The following is a 25,071-nucleotide window of genomic DNA, read 5'->3' on the forward strand; positions in this document are numbered from 1 at the left end:
TCTCCCATCCACACACTGCACTGGAGAAAGCTCCAACAGTAATGTTACACTGGGAAAAGGCTTGTAAAAACAGATTTCTGCAGTGGATGAAGTGATCAAACACTGATCTAGAGTCTGAATGACAGGGTGAACCTGTGGACGCAGGACAGTGTAGGTTGATGTATATGTCGGTGAGTGTTGTGGGGTTAATGCTTAATGGTGGCTGGATTGATTTCTCCTCTGCTTTTAGAGCTGCAGCAGAAATCAAACCTGCATTTGGAGCTCCATGCTTCCAAAAACAATCCTGCTGTTTTCTGTGGTTTCTTATGTTTGGAAACCCTGCAGTGATCTCTGTCCCGCCACACAATTAAAATACTTAAGTTATTTCATTACATGTTTTTATTATACTTTAGTTTATCTGCATAACATTTTTTGAATCATGTGACTGTATATTATTTGAAGTTGAGGCCTGGGATCCTCTGGGTTTCAAGTCTTTCCTGACACATCACACTCATTGTTCTCATTCACTTTTGCACCATTTCAACTGTTTAAAATAAACTTTGAACTATGAAGGTTGAATCAACACTCAAGCACATTGGTTAGTCTGTATATAAGAGAGTTTGCAAATACCTCAGACTGAAGCCGTGTGATGACTAACTACACTGACAACTCCTAACAGCACGTCGGCGACATTCCCGACACCTTGAAACAGCTGCATCAGTAAACATCAGCATCATCACACACACGCACACACACTGATGACGCCGTACAGATGAAAGAGATGAAGACTTGTTTATTGACAAGTACACAAAATAGATCACAAAGCAGAAATATGCGTTACAGACTAACAATAACCTCCTGGTAAACATTTCAGTACGGCTTCTCTCATGCCCTTCACTAACATGGATTAAGACTCATAAATACAAATAAAACTGGGAACAAGTGTGTGAGCCTGTTCAGTTACACACAAACACTTTAGTACATAAACCACAGTATGTAGGTAACCATGTAAAAGAAGCTGTATGATAAACATGGATAAACTGAGCACATGCTAAGAGAATAAATATGAAAATACAAAAACAAAACATTAAAGAATTCATATATTTGTATTGCTGTTCATCGTTATTAAGTATTCTTTGGATTAGAGACCTTCTCAGGTTCAATGCTGATTGTTTACATTCTCACACAGACCGATGCTTCCTGCACGTTGCATAGCTTCCAGGGAGTAATAAAAGTCAAGCTTCGTCAAGACTGAGATGATTTTTCTTCTTTGATAAAAGTCCATCTAGTTTCACCTTAGCCAACAGTTCATGTTATTTTCAAGTCAGTGTGCAGTCCATATTATTTTTACCTCAACAACGACAAGATGACTCAGTATCTTGTGACCACACGTGTTTTTTTTTTTTTTTTTTTTGTGCTGTTCAAGTGCATAAAGGCAGAAGAACCTGGTTCGAGGTTTTGGGAATCGTATCAGCTGGAAAGTTTTGCCATCCCTGTTTGACTTCAAGTGACAGAAACTTGTTTTAACCGAATAAAAAAAAAAAATGAATACCACGGTTTTAGTGGTTAAGTGCTTGTTGTTGGTTGTGAATACTACAGAAGCTGAGAAAGGTCATACTGGTAAATGTTTTTTTAAATCATCAGGAGAAAACGATTTTTTTGTTATCCTGAGATAACCGGATAGTTATCTGGTTATCTGGAGATAACAGAGCCCGTTTTCTCATTATAACGACTTTGTGGAGCTGTAAAGTGAAAATGTCAGAACGACGCATTGATCAACGCATCAGAGAATATTTCAATCAAGGGCAGAAATCACACTGTGTCTTTTCATATGAGATCATTTTCAGATCCTCGTCAGCTAACGAGTTACTAACGACTGTTGCTAAGGAGGAGCGTTACCGTGACTTAGTGCGTGAGGTTCAGTCAAAACCGTTTTCTGCTGATGATATCTCGTTATCTTGGAATAACGAGCTTCGTTATCTCGAGATAACGAGATAACAAAAAATACTCGCCAGTCTGGCCGCTCTCGGCTTCCGTAGAATACAGGAAATGGATTCGGTTTTTAGTAACTCTAACTTGCCAAACAAATATGATTTAAAGCAAGACCGCGCAACTTTTAACACCAGAGCCGACACATTCTTCCTGTTACAAATGAAAAGTTGATTCATAAGAAATAAAACAAAACCCCTTCATCGATTCAACACACTGATGTTTTGCTCTTCCGACCTCATTTGGTCTGGTATGACCATTAGCTTATGGTGGCTAATGTTAGCTAATGTTAGCAAACTCTAGACGGATATTACTGTGTAACGGACATTGCTGACTTTATGACAATCCTGTCTTTGTGCTAGTGTTACAGTATGTCTTAGCATTTTACCATTACCCCATAATTGTCACTTGCGGCCGCAGCAGCCACTCAACAGAAGTTACATTATCTCACTTTCATTTCGAATTTTGAGGTTGAACTTGTGAAGCCACATCTTTCCGTCTCCAGTCAAAGGCACTTCTCTGTTAAACTGTCTCTGTAAAGCCAGATATGCAAACTGAAGCAGTACAGACACTGTATATACAAATTACACAACACATAGGCACTGAATCATTTACAAACTGCAGCAAGAAAACACATATAAAACAATTCTTGGTCCCCTAAAAGCATATTTTATACCATGTTGTGTGTGTGTGTGTGTGCGTGTGTGTGTGTGTTTGGGGTGGCAGGTTTGGTTGCTACATACTCAATCTACATGTCTTAAAAAAAGTCAGTCATGTGATTTACTCCTTGGATAATTTCTGCATAAAAGCTTTATATATGAAAAACAAGGCACGTGTTGGACCCTGGTCGTCTCGACGATACATTTACAATTGTTCTCCTCGGATTTCCTTCGAGCTGCTTCGTGCACGCTGTAGTCCGAACATGCAGAGCGCAGAGTCGCCTTCGTTTGTTTTTTCCCTTTTTTGTTTGTTTTCTGTGTCAGTTTTGCAGGTGACGGGAAACTACGCGTGGCTGTGGACGGAGATGCTGGACAGGTCGTTCCTGATGATCTCATTGACTGTAAAGGAAAAGAGAGAGAGAACAGGACGGTCCGTGAGTCAGTCACCATCCTGAGTGTTGGACAAGTGTGGACGAGTGTTCACAAGAAGCGTCATAAGCATTAATATTCAGCCATCAGACAAATCTAAGTCCAGTATTTTCTCTTCTATTGAGTCAGGACGTTTAATGTCAACGTCAATTTGACATAGACTACTGACCACAGCTGATACTGATATTTTGTTGGTTTTAATGAAGCATCAACCTCGAAGGCTGAAACATACAGCATCAACACTGAAAAACCAAAAGCTGCAGTTCCTCTAATGACCACTAGAGTCTGGCTCCAACAGTGAGTCAGTCCCCATAGACTCCCATGTTAAAATGTCCAACTTTACAGCAGAAATAAACATGTTTACAGCCTGGTACAAAAACAGTTTTGGTCTCTAGAGCTAATTTCCTCCTTCATGACACCTGTTTATATAACTCACCTGTTTACATTTTATTAAGGCTTAAAGTTATGGAGAATTGAGGGCGTGGCCTCTTTGAGTGACAGCTTGCCACAAACTGTTTCGCACCAAAGTCTCTGCCCCACACACGCCCCTCCTCTTTGGATTTTTGGATTAGCTGGGAGTTAGGGGCGGAGTCAGACACTACCAAGATGGCGACGGTGGAGCAGCTCACGCTGAGCTTCAAAACTGCTCTTCAGAAACCTGTGGGTGACATCTATGGTTTTAAGTTGTGTTGTTACATAACCAAAATCTAAAGTCCTCCAAACACCATAATTTTTTATTTTTATATTGCACATGTATAGAACAGCCTACATTGCATTGTAAATTGATGTTGTATATAGTATATCTAATTTATCCTATTTATTCTAGACCGTTTCTATTCTTTTTTTAAATTTCTTATTAGATTTTGCCCCTTGTGCTGCTATTCTTTTGTGCTGTGTGTCAAATTATAATTTCCTGTACGAGGACCAATAGAGGTACATCTTAATATTATCTTATCTTGACATATAAAATACCAACATTCTAGTAGTGAGTCGTGATGTCAACACGATTTTCATTTCCCACCAGAATAACCAACGATGGAATCGTTAGAATTCAACGTCTTTCTGGTGTTACGTTGTCATCCAAGCTCATTGAAAACAGAAACAACAATCTGAAAGACACTAAAACAAACTTCATATCGCTGAGGGAATCTGCAGCATCTGGTGAGAATTCGCTGTCAGTTTGTCACTATGACTGACATCTTTCATATTACACAATACACAGTTTCTTCATTAATATCCAAATATTCATTAGCTTTAAGGCTCCATTTTCCACCAGTGTGAATATAATTCTCTGAGCTCTAAGCAGTAAGATGTGTCATTTCCTCTGAGCCCACCTAATAGAATCACTGTATATATGAGGTCCCCAGACCTTTTTTATCAGGAGAGATGATGCAACCTCCTGCTGTCTCTGAAGGATCCAGCTGCACTTGTTTATCTGGTTTAATCAGCTGTGTGCTTTGGCTGACAGAGGTGGGATGATCCAAGAGCAGCTACAGACTGTCTGAAGCTAAACCAGAAAAATATATAGATATCAATTCACTGATAACAATAACACAGAAAAGGACAAATCAGTCATTTTTTTGGGGGGGGGTTGAGATGCTTCATTTTTCATTAGCGTTTACTGTTCTTATCTGTGAACTCATTCATTACTTTGAAGAGAGTCTCCACAACTCTTTCCCTTCCAGTTCCCTCTTTAATCTGCTTCTCACTTTTCTAATCAGTATCCAGGTCCAGGTTCCAAGTCCAGGTTCAGGGCCCCTCTCACAGGGATGAGAAATGTGAGGGGGGAACACCCCTGGATCCGGCCTTCAGAATCTGAGCCAGTGGACTGAGGGAGGAATTCCCTCTGACTCTGACTGACTGGACACTGGGAGAGCAGCCTGGAAACCTGAGATCCCCCACCCCACCCCACCCCACCCCACCCCCAATACAATGGAAGGATTTTTTTTTACAATTTTCATCAGGCAGCGCAGCAACCCTCCATTCGATGACCAAGCATGGACACAGCTGCTTCCTAACAGAAATAACACTCACATCCAAACATGAAAAAAAAAAATGTTGAGCTGTTTTGGAAGGCATTTTTAAACTAGAATCCCCTCCCGGTGGGTGTCCGCCTCCTCCACTCAGACTAGCTCCAGGTCACATCCCTGTTTATCCAGAGTCAGAGAAAATATGAACCATTTGTGTGAAACTTTGTCATAATTGCTGGGGAGGCTTGTGTAACGGCTAAAAAGTGTTTTGTGAGGTCACACTGACCTTGACCTTTGACCTTTGACCACCAAAGTCTAATCAGTTCATCCTTGAGTCCATGAATGTTTGTGCCAAATTTGAATTAGTTCCTCAAAGACGTTACTGAGATATCGCGTCTACAAGAACGGGACAGACAACCTCACGGCTCCTCTGACTGTCGCCGACGCAGAGACATCAAAAACAAAACCTAAAAGTGTCGTCATCACCTCCACAACTGAGGAGGAAGCCAAAATAAAAAGTGTAGGTGGACAACAACAAATCACCTGAGGCCCGACCTGAAAGTGATTCTCTTGTTGATTGACGGCTCTTAATTAAGGAAACAGGCAGATGTCTTGAGGTTTTGATAACTTCGCCACAGCAGAGATCTCACATGAGCGTGTCACAGAAACACATGGACACATTGAACCTGTTACGTGTCGATGAAGACGGGGGGTGCGATTCACAGCAGTATGTCTGAGCGAGGAACTTGGCAGCGCGGAGGAAACCGGTGGAGGCAGCAGTGACATTTATATTCAGGTGTTTTAAATCACTCGCACTTGATCCAGCAGATGGTTGAGATAAATACGGACTCATCCTCGAGGTTCAAGAATTTCAAATTAAAGGAGCAAACCATATCAGTGTCATGTATACTTCACTGACAAAACATCTTCCATACGTTTTATGTTGATTTCATACATTTAAGGCAATGCTTTCATTCTTTCCATTCTGTCACTTCTGTATCAAAATAGAAACTTGCTTTAAGTATTTCATGCATTATAATTTTTTTGCATGTTTTTTTTTTTTGTCAAAGTTGTACGATACTGAAGATGTGAGTATGGGATGTTCAATTTACTTGACATCTTTTTAATTATTCCAACAAAGAACTGAAGCTCATGGAGAGAGCTGAAACTATTCATTGATTAGTCGATCCACAAACATTTAGCAAATATTTTGACTATGGATTCAATATTTTTTTGTATCATTTTGGGCATTTTTGCCTTTTTTTTAATTAGACAGCTGCAGTGAGAGAGAGAGAGACAGGAAAGTCAGGGAGAGAGAGGGGGGATGACACGCAGCACAGGTCGGATTCAAACCAGACTATGGATTAATTGTTTAAGTTCTTCTTTTAAGCAGATATGACAAATATTTGCTAATTTCAGCTTTTCAAATGTGAGGATTTTCTGCTTTTCTCTGTTTAATGATTGTTAATTGAACATCTTTTGGTTTGGGGCTGTTGGCTGAACATAATCAGACATTTGAAGACATCTCCTTGGGCTTTGGGGAAATGGTGATCAGCATTTTTCTCTATTTTCTGACATTTACGTAAGAATAAATGAGAAAATAAGAAAATAATGTAGAAAATAATCTTCATATTAATCAGAAATCACAATAACCGTTTCTCACCATTTCTTTTTCACCAACCGACCCCGAGCCTTGGATGTCAGATGGATGTTTACTGCACCACCATGGAGCATTCTCACACAACAACATGCAGTTTTGGTGAATAAATAAAGTTAGAAGGTGATCACTGTCAAACAAGTTTTTTTGTGTGTGTTTTATAAGTTATTAGCTAAAAGCCAAGCCACAGTTTTTTCTCTTTAGTGGATAAACTGCATATCTTCTAACGACTTGAGATCATAAAATCTCCTTCCTGAATGAAGCCTGTACCCGTCACACCTGAGCCTCAGTCTCATCAGGATCAGTGGCTGCTCTGTTGTGTTAACGGTAAGTTTAAAATGATCCGTTTTCCTGTGTGTATGTTGAGGCAAGATGTTTTCTAACGACCCGCATCAGGACATGCTGCCACCAGGCGTGTGAGTGTGAGAATACGACCAGTGTTACCAGAAGAAGACATAGTTGAACCTGAAGAAATAAACAGTCAGACCTCATCTCCACCCTCCTGCAGGCTGCTGTTCAGCTGCCATGTGTGAACTGACTGACCTCCGCTGCTCTGTTTGATCTGGCTTTGACCTCCGGAGCATCTGGAGGCGGAGGGATATATCCTTTAAGTTCAAAACCTCCATTACACACACTTTTCAACACGTACTTAGATCCAGGCCGTAAGTTCAAGGCGTCGAGACATCGTCAAACCTCCACATGGTGTCATCACCTGTCTGGCAACTATCAAAATCACGGATGAATTATGGTGTTCAGATATTTTTCCTCACGCCACATCACGCAGCACATGTGGCAGAGTATCTCTCACATAATGAAACGGTAAAAAGAGAAATTTATTCTGATATAAAACAAAGGAAAAGCAGTAGTAAAACTTTATCTTTCGTCCGACTGAGGCCTCAACATTTACTGTTTACGTGTCTGTTGCCATGGCCCACTTTTCACTGTGCTGTCACATTTGATGTCGAGGATCTAATTGAAAAAAAGGAAAAAAAAAAAGTCGATCTATTGATCTCTAAGTGTGTTTACAACAAAGTCCTAAAAATAGGCGCCGCACCAGTGTGACATCTGTGTCACGAGGCTCTGTGGACACATTGATTCACTCCACAGACGTTTGACTGATAGAGACGGTTCAAACATCAAAGTCAGCATCAGCAAACACAGTGACTTTTTAAATTTAGTTTTGTTTTTGTGCTTTTGATTTGATTTGAATGATCAATTAAATCTGATTAAATTGAAAAAATAATACAAATACATTTGAGAAAACGATCACAAGGTCCATTTAGTAGCTGTTCTGGGGCTTTCAGTCATATCACATGGTCTTCATCAGCAGATGGAGTTTTCCCAGTTGCCGTTGCATTGTAGATGTTCAAATTTTCACTTTTCCTTTAAGGACTTCTCATCCATTTAAAGCTGAGGTCTTGATAAAACTGGGAAAACTCCCATCTGCTGATGAAGACCATCTGATATGACATAAAGCTCCAGAACAGTTACTAAATTGACCTTCACTTCTCACTTCTAGTGAGATTGTTTAATTCCTGTTTTCAAAGTTGGGAATGAATTTTGAACATCAGATTTTAAACCAGTACAGATGAGAAGTCGTTTAAGAAAAAAATGGGAATTTGAACATTTACTACTCCATGACAACTGGGCGTATTCCATCTGCTGATGAAGACCATCTGATATGACTGAAAGCTCCAGAACAGCTACTACATGAAGCTTGTAGTGAGATTGTTTTTGCATCTCCTGTTTCCATGTTTACAAGGCAGAACAGAAGATATTATGAAAAGGTTCCCTGTATGTGGATTATCCAGATAACAGTCTTATTCTTATACACTTAAACCCTGCGTGTGACCAATAACACCTGATTATCCTGAGAGTGTTGTAATGTTACAGAGGGACCTTGTCATTGTGTCTAACTTCACAGTCATTTAATAGCAGGAAGGTGGCATTTGATATGAAATAATCCAGGAACTGGTTTCCTGTCCCATGGAGGCCCAGAGCAGCTGGGGCTGACTGATACAGCCCGGTGCTCCCACCAGGAAGCCCCGAGACCAACGAGGAACTCCCAAACAATTAGCAGGACACCCCTGTTTGCCTCATTAAGGGCAGAAACGCGTCAACACGATCCAGCCTGTAACAACAGCACACTGCAGAGGAACTGATCAGACGGCGAGATACTCAACAGCCTCTCTGACCGCCGTGAATAAATCAGCTGGGAGACCAGGACAGAGACAATGAGAGAAAAAGGAGGGGGGGGGGGGGGCAGAAAATACCACAACCCCCAAACCCCCGGTTACTGCCACGTCAAGTCCAGGCCACAAGCCACGAGATGTTCTTGGCCCACATTACAAGGCTCCTACTGGGTTACTGCAAGTCAGTCCCACAGAGCCGTTTTGTAGTTCACCACGGCCGTCGCCAAGTTTTTTTTTAAACCAGGTATTAATAAAAAAAAGAAAATGACAGACAATAGAGCTTTGGAGAGAAGGGAACTCTGTAGGCCTTTATAAAAAGTAGACTTCAGCTAAATATTACCACTATGACAATGTTCCTTCACACACACAGCATGGAAACCTCTGCTGAAATGTGACCAGAACAACAAGCCTATTATACATATATGTATATAAATAAGACCTTTGTGGAATTTCCCGACCTTGTCGTCAGTCCACCACAGACTGAAATATCTCAACAATTACTGGACGGATTCTCATGGCATTGCTACAGACATTCACGGTCCCCAGAGGATGAATCCTACTGACTTTGGTCATTCTGTGACTTTTCATCATCATGTAAAAATTCAGTTCGCTCAGTACGTTGGTTTGTGACCAAACACCTGCAAATTTAATGACATTCCCATCATCCTTAGCTGCACTTTGTGTTTAGCGCGGATTAGTAAACGTTAGAATGCTAGCACATTAAACTAAGATGGTGAACATGGCAAATTTAAACCTCACAGAGCTGCTACTGTTGCTATAGCTATAGTTAGCGTTAGCTTATATACAGACTGTGGGGTGTTCCACTTAGAGCTCCCCCTGGAGGCCTGGAGCTCTTCTATTGTGTTGTCTTGATATGCAGTGATTTTTCTGTTGCATTTGTTTTGGAGGCTCATGTGTTTTTGTTGTTGCATTGTTTCTGAACTTGCAGCGTGTCTGCTCCTCTTCCTGCAGCATGTTCTTTCATTTGCAGCACGTTTCTATTCTTGGAATTGTTTTGTATTTCCATATGCTTTTTTGAATGCATCGTTTCTGTATTTTGCATCTCGTCATTACATCTCGTCTCTAATGGAAGTGTTTTGAGCCGTTGCAGCTTGGTTGCCCTTGTTGGCCACCGTAGATTTATGCCTCTCTGTATATTTAAATGAGCTGGAAAAAATATTAGAATAAACTATAATTTAGACCACCACAAAGTAAAGTCTCAAACAGAGAGAATAGCACTAAAACACAACCAATTAAAGTCATAAGGTCAAAGTAAACTTTTTAAGTAAGGTTGCCTTTTATTGCAGGGCTGTTACATTACATCATGCTGGTGTTTTTTTTTTTCTTTGTTGGCCACTCACTGCATTTAGCAATGAATCAAAATGTGCAACTGGCCACATATAATACATAACAGATGTGCATACTGATGAACATGTGAAATATAATCCAAAACCACAAATTAATAAAAAGAGAAGCTGATAATTTATTCAAACCATAAATGTAACATCGGTGTAAAGTTTGAAAATACTGTTTAATTTGATCAAACAAACTAATGATAAATGTCGCTTCTTGGCTGTAAAATAGTTTGAGGAAGCGAGAGAGTTTTAAATCAGATTCAGTGAGGTATTACTCACCATTCACTCTCATATTCTTTGCCTATGATCATCTGAAGCCTCAGGTCGTCAATTGTGCTGCTCTGACATCGAACAAGGCCACAACACGCCGTTAAAAAAAAAACATGTCTTGATGCTATTTGGCTCAGCTCTGACTTCAAAAAGCACATGTTTTGCTCATGTTACCTCACCGCTGACAAAGGTCTTCGGCACACTACTGTGCAATATAACGTATGGCTTTGGCCGCCTCTTCCAGACTCTGTGCGAGCCAAGGGGAAGCGTGCAAACCTCTGCAGTCAGCACAGTTTTATGGCGGCTTGGCCGAGGCCTCCATCGCTCTCAGCCTCAGCAGCAGCCCTGCGCCCTGCACCCTGCAGCCTATATCTCCGGCTTGAGGCCAGAGAGAGATCCGATTCAGACTTTCCATGAGCAGACATGTTTGCAACTCTCTCAGGGGGTGGTGTGAAAAAATGTTTAAAACAGGGGGGTCCTGATGAATATGAGAGGCCTGAACTAACAGACAGAAGATATCAGACAATAGGGCAACAATGAAGTTTGGGTGGGAGGTGAAAAACACCTGACAGGAGTCGTTAAACATTCAAGTGTTTGAAAGTTATTTGAGTCAAATTGTTGTGAAATTAAATCAAACGTCTCCACGTTAAATGAGTAAATGATAATGATTAAGTACAGATCATTATATACTGAATAACAGCCTTTTATATATGAATATTTTCATTGACAATCAGCTCTTTAAAAGTCTCAGGTATCATTGACTGAGTTTTAACGAGCACACCTGACAAGAAATTACAGTAACGCTGCACCTGAACGAAGCCAAACAGCAAAAAGTGCTGCCAAACTCTGCCAAAGGTTTTAATGAAGTGAGAAGCCGCATTTATTTTAGTAAGATTTCCTTCAATTTGCCAATGAAAACAAGAGTAATTGTGGCACAGCACCTCAGAAATGTCCATTATGGCTGTTACTTTAATTCCTTCAGTTCTTTGAACATAGAAATCCTCAGAGACGTGAGCAGTGGTGGCACCAGTTACAACATAATTACAAATCAAAACTGTAGGTCTAGCTGTCCAAACGTCCCTGCAGACAGGGCTAACAAGTGTTAATGTATTTACCCAGACTGTTCAGAGGAAGTGGCGATGGGAGCAGTCTGAGTCCTGCTGTCTGCGTCTTGTTCAGGAAGCTGAAGCCAGACGATTCAGCAGGGGCCCTGGTGTTGGATCAAAGCTTTGCTGCTCTGTGCGCTGATAGCTGCTGGTAGTGTTTCTTCATTTACTGCGCTCCTCTCCGGGACTTATGCACAGCCAGGCCATATTTTTTCTTGCCCGGAGGAAGATCATTTATCCAATTTATTTCAAATCACCGCAGCACAGAGCACACGGCCCCCGAACCTCAGCGGTGAGTGTAGAGGGCCAGAGCAGTGAGATCATTAAGTTTGTGCTACTAAAATCCAGCTCTCACTGAGATAAATAAAAGGGCGTCACATTCATTTTACCAAGGAGCCTGGTCTCATTCAGGGTTTAAAGCCAAATATATCAAATACTAGACCACCGGGCTTCTTTGATCTAATGACCTCAGAACAGGGTTCGAATTATGGGGGGCATAGGGGGAGTCTGACTCCCCTGATTAAGAAGGTAAAAGAGGTAAAAACAACAGTTCCGGTGGTTGAAACAGCCTATTTACCTGTAAGTGTACATGTTACAATATATTCATATATCATATATATTCATGCCTAGAAGAATCTTGTTAAATGATTTCAGACACCCCTAAAGTGGACTGTACTATTTCTTAACTGACTTTAGCTGAACGTCTCCTTTACCTGTTTCACTCCATAAGTGGCCCTGCCCTTAAATCTCTTCCCCCATGCATTGAGCATGCACTGAAGGTAAATGTAACTAGCAGTAGCTAACTCTCTAGCTTGTTTAATGAACTTTACCGTCTCACCATCAGAGTTTCGGAGTTAAATTGTTTCAAGTATCTACGGATGAACACTAATGTTAACTATTTTCTAACTTTAACCTTAAGTTACAGTTTAGCTAACGTTAGCTAGTTTCTAACTGTAGCCTTAAGTTACAGTTTAGCTAACTAATGTTAGTTAGTTTCTAACTTTAGCCTTAAGTTACGGTTTAGCTAACTAATGTTAGTTAGTTTCTAACTTTAGCCTTAAGTTATGGTTTAGCTAACTAATGTTAGTTAGTTTCTAACTTGAGCCTTAAGCTACAGATTAGTTAACTAATGTTGGCTAATTTCTAATTTTAGCCTTAAATTACATTTAAGCTAACTAATGTTAGCTAGTTTCTACCTTTTACCTTACCTTAAGTTAAAGTTTAGCTAACTAATGTTAGCTAGCTGATAGCGTGCCCTTTAATTTCCAGTGTTAGCTTGTCATTTCATTACCAATATAAAATGTGATCTTAGCAAACACTGGTGTTCAGCTCATGAGCAGTGAGACAATGGAGGATTAGTTGTTGTAGAGATATGTTATATCATCACCGTAGAGTTTATTATTTCATGTTAACAGTCTTTTGTGTTGCTGTAGTGGTTTAGCTGGTCTTTTACCTTTTTAGCTGGACCACAACAGCGGGGCCAGCCCTATAATGGTGAATGTCACTCATTGACTGACTGAGTGATCATACGTTCACCATTGGTCAGCCAAATGCCGCGAGAGAGGAAGTGTTGTTCTTTCTACTCCACCACATTTACTTGAAAGCTTTAGTTTAACAAGCATGATACTGTAAATACTTCGGTTCACTGAAGCACGACCCTGCATTGTACTGGGTTCGCTCTGACCCTGGAGAAAAAGTTTTTTTTCTCAAAATGTTGAACTGTTCCTTTAAATAATAATACCTGAGGAGATATGTGCCAAAACAAAAGCTGCAAATGGAGGTTTGAAGGCCGAATGTTTGAGCTCCTGGCAAGGTGATCGGCGAGACATATGATACTGATCAAAAACACTATCAGCACCTGCAGATATATTATGGTCATTTATGCTGGAGGCAATAAAAACCTTTTGTGCAGTTAATTACGTTGTTGGACAAGTTCTTCACGTTATAATTTTTTCCATGCATCAGAAAAATAAGCATAATTTAATAAAAACTGTTTATACTCACCATCATCGAGGTACATCTGGTCCAGCTCCTGCGGTTCTTGTTTGATGCTGACAGCCAGTGTCGGGGGGCTGCCGTCCTCCTGCAGGGGGGCTCGCCCTCTTTCTGGTGCTTTGGGGTGCTGCTGGGTGGCTGGGCTGGTGCTGCCGCTGACCGGCTGGGCTGGAGTCATGCATTGGGCCGGAGAGAAGGGGGCGTCGGTCGGGGTGGATGGCTGCGAGGTTGGGGAGGAGGAGGAGCTGCTGGGTGGGTAGAGGCTGGGTAGCTGGTAGCGCCCGGGGGTCTCCTGGATGATGGAGACGTGAGGGATCGGGGACTGGGGGCCCTGGTGTGGGACCGCTGGGCCGGCAGGGGGGCACTTGGGGGAGAAGGGTGACGACGACAGGTCGTGCAATTTGGGGCTGGTGCACGGAGAGGAAGAGGAGGTTAGCGTGGAAGGCTTGGCTGTCAGTCTAGGCTGGCTGACAGGGTAAGCTCCACCTACAACACACGGCCTGGGGTCAGAGGTCATCATCGCAGGGGGCATGACCTGCGAGGGGAAGTATGGCTTTGGGTGCAAGGCCAGGGTGGAACCATGCTGAGTGCACAACAGGGGGGCGTCGTAGTCGTCATGTGGCTCCGTCTTTATTGTTGGAACTGAGGAGGAAGAGGAGGAGGAGGAGGAGGAAGAGGAGGAGGAAGAGGAGGAGGAGGAGGCAGAACAGAAGGAGGAAAAGCTAAATGAGTAAACACATATTCCAACCTTCCTGAAAAGTGTGAGTGAGTGGGTTTGTGGCTAGGAGACCCGCTGCCAAACAAACACTCTCATCAATGAGTCTCTGTGTCTGGGCCTGAGCCCCCCCCACACCGCTGCAAATATTCACCAAACCAGAAAGAAAGAGGGAAAAAAGGGGATGACTCATCAACACGAGAAACATCCAGCAGCTTCTACAATAAAAGCCCTATTTTCTTTGGATCCCGCTCTGGTGCTAATATCCATTAAATGTGTGATATGAAATATGTCGCTCCAGCAGCAGCTTCATACTCAGCAGGGTTCAGTCATTAAAAAGAAATTACTGCTTGCTCATTGAGACAAAGAGAGAAAGTTGAACCTGGCATGGGAGCTGCTTTTTAACCCCAGATACAGCTGAAAGAGACAAAATGGTGGCTGCGGGGCGTTCATGGATTGTGGTTATTGTACGAGCGCAGAGTTCAAACGAGGGAGGGCTTGTTCTCAGTTGCTGTGATCTTGGCCCCTCGTCCAGATTCCAGCGCAGAAACTTGTTGGACAGTGAATTTTGAAATGTGGGCCATCAATCTGCCGCAGCTCGTGACACGACATCAGTCTTATATAACGAGCGTTTCAGTCCAGATACGAGAGAACGACAGCGCGGCTCTGACTCTCAGCTTCATCCCCGCATCGCTACACTGGATCTATTCCTTCTGTTCATGGCTGTGATGAAGCTGCTTTCGATCATAATATGAAGCATGTGTTTGAAATCAAAGCTCAAGTAGTAAAAAACAACATATTGATTATATTAAAGAAAAAATGTCAGTCAATACCAATTCTGTATAAATCTAAGGATATATTAAATTATAAGGCCTTAATTTACTGCTCACTTATACTTCCCTTTATAACTCATTGTGTGGACTTACTTATTGTTTCTAAATTCCTCAAGCTATGAAATTGAATGATTTAGTTTATTATCATAAAATAATGCAAATAATGTTCAGAACTAGATCAAAGTTTCTCCCAGACTGTGTATAAAGGTTTAGTATATATCATGTGAGAGGTGTTCGTATGTTCTATATGTTGTTGAGTTTCCCAAATGTTTCCATCATTTCTCAAAGCAGAGAAATCTGTGATTTTAATCGCCTGTCAGTGACATCATATCCTCTGTGATCATGTGTCAGTGTGTTTGTCCGACAGAAGTTTTAATCTAGTTTTAAGTCACATACACTTTTTACACCTTTGGTGGTTTCCAGCTCTATATTTGAACCAGATGAAGGATTTTAGTCGTCGGACGTCTGGATCTGAAGTTATCAGAGAAACAAGCTGAGGAAATGTTAGACAGCTCAGCTCCCAGCTGCTGGAGACGTCCTGTCCTGTGTCACTGAAGAGAGGAGGACACCTCTGTGGATCATTCAGCTGCTGGTTAAAAACCTGCTGAACGTCTGCTTCATAAGTTATCAGAGAAACAATCAGAACAAAGTTTAGCATCAATCTCAGCTCCAGCTCTTCCCTGAGTCTCTGTCCTCCGTACAGCGTCGCTCAAACTCTGACTTTAAATGTCAAACTGCTTCATTCAGTGTTTTTAACGGTTAGAATCAGCGGGTCTGTTTGATTTCCTGAACCACTGACACTGAAGGAATCCAAACCGGGAGGAGCTTACAGTAACGGTGGTGAAGACAACAACTCCCATGATCCCACGCTATTTCATGACGTCTTTTGTTATTGTCTTGATTGCAGCAGAAGGTACAGACTGTGCGTTTCATACATAGACTGTTGACTTGTTTGTATTTACTGTATTATGTGTGATGATGAAATAAAAACAACTTTTTCATACTTTTTCTTCCTTCTTCCTTGCAGCTTTATTCTTATATTTGACTGATACACACTGTTGTTTAGTTGTTTATTTGTTTTTCACGACTCTTCGCTTCAGGACGTTTTTCGAAAAAAAGATATTTTTATTTTACAGGGTGTAGCCGGCTAAATAAAGGACTAATTAGACTAAAGAGAGTGAAACTGGGACGCGTCATGCCAAACTGCAGCCTCCACTGTCAACAACTGTAAAAGAGGAACTGCGATGGGATGGTTACACCAACCGCAGGACTTAAAAATAGCACACACACCCCTATTCTGGGCCTGTGTGGAGGAAGTGTGTGTCTGTCTGCCTGTGGAGGATTGGCAGATGCGCAGGCACAGAAAAAAGGAGCAGAAGAAGAAGTGCAAATCTTTGTCTCGCCACAAAAGAGGAGCCGAGCGTGAAAATCAGCCGTATGTGGAGCTACTGTACGTCCCAAAATAAACCTGTTGTATCTGTACGAGCTGCTGTCACACCTGCTGCTGCTGCTGCAAAAAAAAAAAAAACAAAAAAAAAAAAGGTAACATGATGTGATTTTGAAAAAAAAGAAAATTAAGCTTTGGATCATTTTTTCCACCTACTGTTTTCACTCACTCTGCCCACGGCTTTTACACTTCTCTTGACTTTCTCCTCTGACAGATCACATTGTTCACCCAGCAGCCCTCACCCTTTTAGAGACACTGACCAGACTAGCTGCCCCCCCACCCCCCCCCCCCCCCCCTTCCCAGTCTGTCCCCTCCCTTACACTCTCTGCATCCCGAGGACAATGCTCCACTTTCACAGTGGGGCACTCCGTCGCCCACATACAGGGCTGGGCCAGTTCACTTGAATCGCAGCTTTGAACCACCCACTGGATTTTCGCTCTGAGCCCAGAGCGCAATTAGCAGCGGTTTTTTAACATTTCAGCTTCGTGGGTCAGTGTTTATATTTAGCTTGGCAACAGGTTCTCTATTCAAATAACATGCTTCTTTTCCCACGCCCCCCCACCCCCACCTCACCCCACCCTCGAGCGTCCAGTCGCTGCAGCGTTCATGTAGCTACAGGTATGGGAAATAAAAAAATAAAAAAACACATTTTATGGATTTTATTTTCTTTACAATGGAGGAATATTAACGTCGCTTTGTTCCTCCCTAGAGAAACCACCAGACGAGAGGGAATACAAACAGTTTGTTCTCGTCTTCACGTGTAAAATCTGGGATAAAGTGTTTGTAATTAGTCTGGGATGTGAAAGTCAGAGTCCTGCAGTGATGACAGGAAAGTCAAAGAAAGGCCTGACTACTGTTTGTCTATTAAACGTGTTGGTGATATTTTCTTTCATCAAAGGTTTTTAGGCTTCACCAGCATAAAACTCTTGACGTATCATATCTAAAGACTATTTCTTTTCTTTTATTTGTATCACTTATCTTTATTGATTTTGAACATTGTTTGTCACTTTTCCAGAGTGGTTTGGATTCATCTTTCAGTCTTCCTTGAAACAACTTTCCCCTCCTTCCTTCCCAACCCCCCCACCCATGAATTGATAACCATCAGCTTACATGACGGCAAAGATGATGGTTTACATAATGATAATTAATAAATTATTTAAACATATAAACATATATCAAACCACAAAAAAAAGGAAAAGAAAAGGAATCTCCAGGAGGACAGGGATCTTTCTGTGGATTATGTTGGAAATTGTGTTCTAAAGACTACTTTTAACCTTATTCACATCCTGAATGAATAATAATACTGTGCATCCATATGTTTGGATGAATGCATTTCATTGGAAATTGAGTGAACCCGTGAAACAGCTTCATCCTTCAAAGGAATATTGCTGTAAAAATCCACAAATCCACCCACCAACAAGCCGATCCTTGATTCTATCTCCATTACTCACACCACAACAGCTCTGCTTCCCATGAAAAGTGTGAAGCAATCCCACTTTTTCAACTGCCATTTACACGGACTGAGAGGCAGCCTGGTGCAGCCACAGTCTGATCTGTTGGAGTTGATTGCAGCAGCAGCTGGCGGGGGTCAAATGTCTTGCTCAAGGACACCGTATAGGTTTTAATGAGGGAGGGGCCAGCGTTGCTCTCAGGTTCATACCTGCTGATGCTTATGACACTCATCACTGCATCCTGTATTGAAGGTTGGATGATCCTCTCTCTCTCTGAGAGATGTGATTTGCATATGGATTTGTTTATTTACAAAGCTCTTATAAAAAAAAAAACTGCCTTCATATCTTACATCCATGTTAGTCTGGTCCACTGGACCACATCAGAGCAGGACTAAAGACTGGCTCACGCTCCAGTTCCCTCTTCCTCATTTTAGATTCTTAATCTCTGATCTTTTCACTTCTGTTTGTACCTGTTTTAATTGATCCTTGTCATTACATTATTTTTTAATTGTATTTATATGTTTGTTTTATGCATGTTCTCCCCGTGCCTGTGTGGGTTCTCTCCGGGTTCTCCGGCTTCCTCCCACAGTCCAAAGACATGCAAATGGGGACTAGGCTGATTGGATGCTCTAGATTGACCATAGGTGTGGCTGTGAGTGTGAATGGTTGTCTGTCTCTATGTGTTTGCCCTGCGATGGACTGGCGACCTGTCCGGGGTGTACCCCGCCTCTCGCCCGAAAACATGCTGGGAGAGGCTCCAGCCCCCCCGCGACCCTACTAGAGGATAAGCGGAAGAAAATGGATGGATGCATGTTTGTTTTAATTGATGTTGATTTTTAACTGGTATTTTTATCTATTCGACATCATGGTAAATGAGAGATTAAATAAAGTCATTTATATCTCGTCTTCATTAAAACATCTAACTCTGAGCCCTTTGACCTGCTCGTTCCTGATTGGTCAGGAGCAGTAAGTGTCAGTATGAGGAGGAGAGCGTTACCGCTGGCGGGGACGAAGGTGAAGCGCTGATACTGGCTTCGTTTCCTCTTGCCGTTGCAGACGTAGAAGTTGACGTGGACCGGAGTGGAGAGCCTCTGGTTCCGATACGGAGGGATTTCAACCAGGAGCGAATTCTGCAAAACAACAAATTCAACAACTTTAACAACTGCAATGAAGGAATGCTGAAGTTATTGTAGTGAATAAAGCGTTCTTATTTGGTTTATGCTACAAATAGTTTTTCTACTGACTTGGCATTTAGCATTAATTTAATATTATCTAATTCTTCCATTTCCTTTATTTCTTTTGCTCATTTTTATCGTTTTCATTCTTTATCTGGTCTCATGATGCTATAGAACGTATTTACTAAATATTACATCATCTTATCTTGTATTAAGTTTAAAATGGGCTTTGTACTATGTAAGAAGACATGTACACACAAGAGAAGAGAGAAACTGAGCTACTTGAGGAGGATTTTCTTTACTTATGATCTTTCATAGCTGGGGGGGGCACACACTAGCACAAAAACCACTTCATGATGAATTTATTGTAACTTTGCTGTAACTGTTTGTTTCCATCTCTTCTTGAATGAATTCTCACATTCATTATTATTAGTATTTTGCCTTGTTTCTGTCTTTGTCTGGTGGAGACGGTTGGGAGACACAGCGCCGGTCAGTAAAGGGGATTTGAGATCTGGATCGTACCAAATCTCACAATTTTAAACGTCTACCTCTTTGCTCCAATGGTCCTCTGATTTAAACTTTCCTAACTTTTCAGTCACTTTCAATCGTAAACTTATAAACCTGTGTCGTTAAGATCAATTTTACACAAATGTTATTGTTATGAAACTCTGTGCACGCCTGCAGACCTTAGCTCCTAGCTTTGTTCTCGAAAGCCTGAGGTTGTGTGTGTGTGTGTGTGTGTGTGTGTGTGTGGGGGGGGGGGGGGGGGGGGATTTAAATCTGAAAATCTGGTTGTAATCCCAAACGAGAGAGAAAGAGAGAGAGACCCTGAAGCTGAGTTGATAGAGAGGCCTGGTTGTTTGAACAGTGAATAACTTGAGCTGACGTGAATGAATTGAACTGGGGGGTGTCCAGATAGTTTATTTCCCCAGCAGAGCTTCCTGCTGTCTGGGGAGGGAACGAAGGCCGGGAGAGACCATGTCTCTGGGTTCAGCCTGTGAACACATCAGCCCCCACACGTGTGTGTGTGTGTGTGTGTGTGTGTGTGTGTGCGCGTGAATATATATGTCTGAGTGTGTTGGAGGTGCTGCTCGGTAGCCAGGGAGGAAGTCATCTGTCTACAAAACGGTGCTTTGGAGGACGGCCGGCCCTGACATGTCCAGGTGAAAGCTGACACACGTTTTATTAAATCACTGCAGTCGTAAAGTGAAGTGAAGCCAGATGAGGCTTTTCTCCTCTCGTCTTATTCGCAGCGATCCATCCGTCCTTCAGAGGATTAACTGATAAAAACCTGTAACTGTGTCCAGGTTGAACAGGAAACATTTGCAGCATTTCACTTTGTGTGGCGTCCGTCCAACGTGTCAATTTATACAATTTATGAAAAACAAGCTTAATTTTAAATCCAAAACCCAGGAACCAGTGAAATCATTCATTTGCGTTTGAAAGTTTTATGTGCACACGTGTTGTAGTGTAAAAACATCTCGACTCACGGAGGAGCGAGGGGACGTCTCATTTGTGTAAGAAGCATGAATATCACAACAACCAGCACCGTACTCTGAAACAATTCCTGAAATAAAAACTAAATCATCCCTGTTGTCCCAGACCGACCTCGCTCCTGGTGGAGGTCAGTGTGTGCAGGTGACGGAGGCGCTGAGGTATTCTGAATTTGTGGTTTGGTGCAGCAGCAGAGGTCAAACCTGGCCAAGGCAGCGTCAGTGTTTAAAATGGGATCAATCCAGCAGACTGGGCTGAGTGGTGGAGGGAGGGAGGGAGGAAGGGGGAGGGAGGAAGGGAGAGAGGCCCTTTGTCTATTCAAGCAGACAGATGTGTCCCAGCAGTCACTGTATGAGTGTGTGTGTGAGAGAGAGAGAAAGTGTGTGTTTTGCAGTGGGAAGACACTGGGAGCAGGTGCAGCGCTTCACATATAGACACCGTCTAATCCCCTCGTCTATCTCCCAGACTCCCACCACTATCTCTCTCTCTCTCTCCCCCCCCCCCTCTCTCTCTCTCTCTCTCTCAGCTGTCCCAGACCGAGACAGAACAGACTGCAAAACTCAAACTCCCACAGGTTGAAGGTTGAACTTTTGAAAACCTTTTCTACACGTTTGAAGCACAACACTGATGCCCCCTCCACCCCCCACCCCAGGCTAAGAAAACCTATAGTCATATTCCAGTTACACTTAGACCAGTGTGTGTGTATCCATTCTGTGGTATGAGGCATGCGTGGTGTAAATAGATATCTTTTTAGGCAATGTGTTCGTTCGCTCTCCTGTTGAGAGTTAGCTGCTGTCATGTCTGCACAGTCGGTATGAAGCAACAGCCAGCAGCCAGTTAGCTTAGCTTAGCTTAGTTTAGCAGAGAGGCTGGAAACAGGGGGAATCATCGAGCCCGGCTCTGTCCAAAGGCAACAACATCCAGAGAACCTCCCATAAACCTGTCATTGGTACAGTTTGGTTTTTATAGGTATTAAATAAATGAGATTTAATATGTGAAGAAGTGAAGCTTTAGGTGGATTGTGTTATCTTCAGACAAGCCAGGCGAGATGGCTCCTCCTGTTTCCAGTCTCCATGTTAAGCTAAGCTAAGCTAAGCAGAGTCTGGCTGTAGCTACATTTTCATGACACACAGAGAGTGGTATCGATCCTGTCATCTAATACTCAGTGAGAGAATAAGAGTATTTCCCAAGACTGTTCCTCTGAAGTAGTTTCAATAGCTTGGGGAGCAAAAGTAGCTGTCGAGTTAACCTCTGCACATTTACATCGTTAGTTTCACTTTCCTATAAACAAATAAACATAAACAACAGCACGTAAGATGCTACTGAAGGAAAAAATGATAGAATATAAATGATTAAAATGAAAATGAGAAGGTTAATAAAGCAGTGGTTCTTCATTTATTATTTATTTCCAGTGGTGGAGATAAATTTAGAGTGAACTGACCCTTCAAAGTAAAGGACTTTATGTACATTTAACTGACCCTTCAAAGTAAAGGACTTTATTTACATTTAGGGTGAACTGACCTTTCAAAATAAAGGACTTTATTTACATTTAGGGTGAACTGACCTTTCAAAGTAAAGGACTTTATTTACATTTAGGATGAACTGACCCTTCAAAGTAAAGGACTTTATTTACATTTAGGGTGAACTCACCCTTCAAAGTAAAGGACTTAACTTACATTTAAGGTGATTTGACCCTTCAAAGTAAAGTGCTGAACCATGTGAACTGTAAATCTAGATTGGTAATTGAGAAATCTTTATTTCTGTTAATGTGGAGACTGAAAATGTTTGTCCACTTTTTCCAGTTTGAGAACAGCTGCTTTATCCTCACTTTCATCCTGAAATCAGACCAGATTCGTCACAATAACAGTGTCATATGTCTCACTTACAGGCTTTGAGGTGTCTCTCTCAACCTTGGCCTCAGTCTCCCAGAGGTGGTGACCGTCTAAAAAAAAAAAAAGAAAAAAGAAAGACAAAAGAGGAGTTTGTAATGACAAATCAGAAGATAATCCACCTTCTTGGCTCCCAATAGAAATGAAGGAATGGAACGAGTGTTGTTATTATTATCTGTTACATCAGTGATATATAAAAGCGCTGCAGAGCTGAGGCTATCACAAACGTCATCCTGTCTGACCCACAGCTCATGAGCTCATATCCTCGTCTGACAAACCTGAGACAGAACGAGAGAACGAGACAACAAACCCACAGAGAGACACAGACACAGACACAGACAGAAGAGAGAGGGACAGAGAGAGAGAGGAGTCTGATGCAATCCTAAAAAACCCAGAGTCATACCAGAGAGATGAGCGACATCTTTGGTGGATGAGAGAAACCTTGACTTCATTGCCGTGTGGAATCCCAACATGCTGGAGCAGCTGGTCGGCTCGTTAATACGCAGCGACTGGAAACTGACAACTCGCCTCGGCTTTTTGTAACCCCCTTATTTCTTCTGTTCTCATAGGAATCTTTCTGTTATCCCCATATAATGATTGTTAAATGGTATTGGTATTCTTTCTCCTTTTCTGGTAATGTGTTTTTTCTCCTTCAACTCGCCACAATAAAGAGGTTTTCCCATCAGGCAATAAAACGAGGCATCGTACGAGCTGCTGGAAAACACAGCCGCGCTAAAAAAGCAAGCTTAATTTGTCATTCTGCCCAATGAGGTGTGAGTAAAACTATATTTTTACCAATTTATTAGACACAGAAGGAAACCATAGCAGTTTCTTCAGACCCCTGACTCATTAACAAGCCTCTAAAAAAGACTTGAAATGACTGTGAAAGTGGCTTTACGTGGAAAGGAAACTGCAGTTTACAGAAGAAAGGTCAGCTGTGGCGAGATTGTCTTGAGGAAGATTAAATGAGATATGTGCCGGTGTTGCTCAACAGGCCGTCTGCAGTTTGATAAGTGGAGGGTTTGGAAGGAGCAGACAGCACTGTGTGGATGGATGGGGCACCACTTGTTTGTGCAGAGGGGAGTTGTGATGTGGCAGAGATGGAGGAGGTGCAGCTTCTATTATGTCTGAGGAGACTCTGTTCTGATCTCACTCTGCTGTTTCTCCACTTCCCTCCCTGTCTAGCACTTTAAGTTTTAGCTGCCGCTCTGCAGGATGAAGTAAAATCACGTGGAAAGAGAATGACACCTCCGTGACAAAATTAAATACATGTGTGCACAAAGGCTGTTCAGAAAGAGGTCACACAAAACACCTTAAGTTAAGATTCTCCTTAAAGTCTGAGTTAAGGTTTCCTTAAAATAAAAGCAGCTGCACAGAACACCTTAAGTTTTATCCTTAAGGTTTCCTTAAAATGTTCACCTTGGTATTTAAGGTTTTCTCCTTATCTTGGTCTTATACTTAAGGAATCACTTAAAGTCAGTTAAACTGTTGCACAAAAGAACTCGTCTGTCTTAACTGCAACAGGACTGAGTTAATGGTGATAAATGACGACAGTGAACGCATCCCAGGAAAATGATGATGATGATATGTGTTAACGACGCAGTAGAATTTCACCGCTGTAAAATCTCTTCCGCTGCCGCAAATGCCTTAGAGTTAGGTTTCCTTAACTAAGGAGACGTTGGAAGAGATTCTGTGAAACACCCTTAAGTAACTCCGTCAGCTAAGGAGATATTAAACATAAAATGTCATATTTAAGTAGAAAACTTAAGGTGTTTTGTGTAACCGGCCCCAGAGATACAGTGGACAATGCACCACTAAGGGAGGGAGAGAGGCTGAGCAATGAGCTGTCAATTCTGGAGACATGTTTTCAGACATTTTTTTGAACATGCTGAGGCCTGCAGACTTTTCTGATTATACTTAATTTGGTGACTTTTCCAGTGCACCTGCTGAAAATTATTTTGTGGAACTGGGACATGGTTGTGGTCTCAGTATTTTCATTTCTTGCCAAGATTTACTCCAGACGTTTGTGAGCCTGATGTGCTCAGTATTTCAGGCAGCACCTGGAGACTGAGGCCTCCGCTGTTGCCAGTCAAATGTCTCAGACTATTACTCATACACTGGTTGTTATCTATAATAACTTGTATTTTGTATGTCTGTACCAGTTTAAAAAAAAAACCAGAGAGCCAACTTGCGCCCAAAATAATGCTTGGTTTTACGACAGTCAGTATATACTGTAAGCTGTAAATGGAAGTGGCTGCAGATAGAGTCTAAAGACGTGCTGCAAATAGAAATTAGAAAAATGTAAAAAATGCAGTACTGTGCATCGATACTGCAAATACATTGATTGGGTTTTCTGGTGAAGACAGAACCTAATGTTACTTCTTTCACTGTGCACAGATAATCCAAGACAAAGCAATCTGAAGAGAGGTTGATGGACGATATTACGTCTCCATTAATTCCACATTA

General features: G+C 41.9%; 1 protein-coding gene across 1 annotated transcript in view; it reads right to left on the reverse strand.

Moving 5' to 3' along the window:
* Positions 1-752: 752 nt before the first annotated feature.
* Positions 753-25,071, reverse strand: part of nfatc1 (nuclear factor of activated T cells 1) — a 47,699-nt gene continuing 23,380 nt past the window's right edge. The window contains exons 7-10 of the mRNA XM_056399999.1: positions 22,603-22,658; positions 19,045-19,177; positions 13,611-14,243; positions 753-3,026 (exon numbers count right to left, since the gene is read on the reverse strand). Coding sequence (XP_056255974.1) covers positions 2,971-3,026; positions 13,611-14,243; positions 19,045-19,177; positions 22,603-22,658 — 878 coding nt within the window. The 3' untranslated portion in view covers positions 753-2,970. The remainder of the gene's footprint in view (positions 3,027-13,610; positions 14,244-19,044; positions 19,178-22,602; positions 22,659-25,071) is intronic.

This window comes from Seriola aureovittata, chromosome 16 (genome assembly GCF_021018895.1).
Source record: "Seriola aureovittata isolate HTS-2021-v1 ecotype China chromosome 16, ASM2101889v1, whole genome shotgun sequence".
In the NCBI taxonomy this organism is placed as follows: Eukaryota; Metazoa; Chordata; class Actinopteri; order Carangiformes; family Carangidae; genus Seriola; species Seriola aureovittata.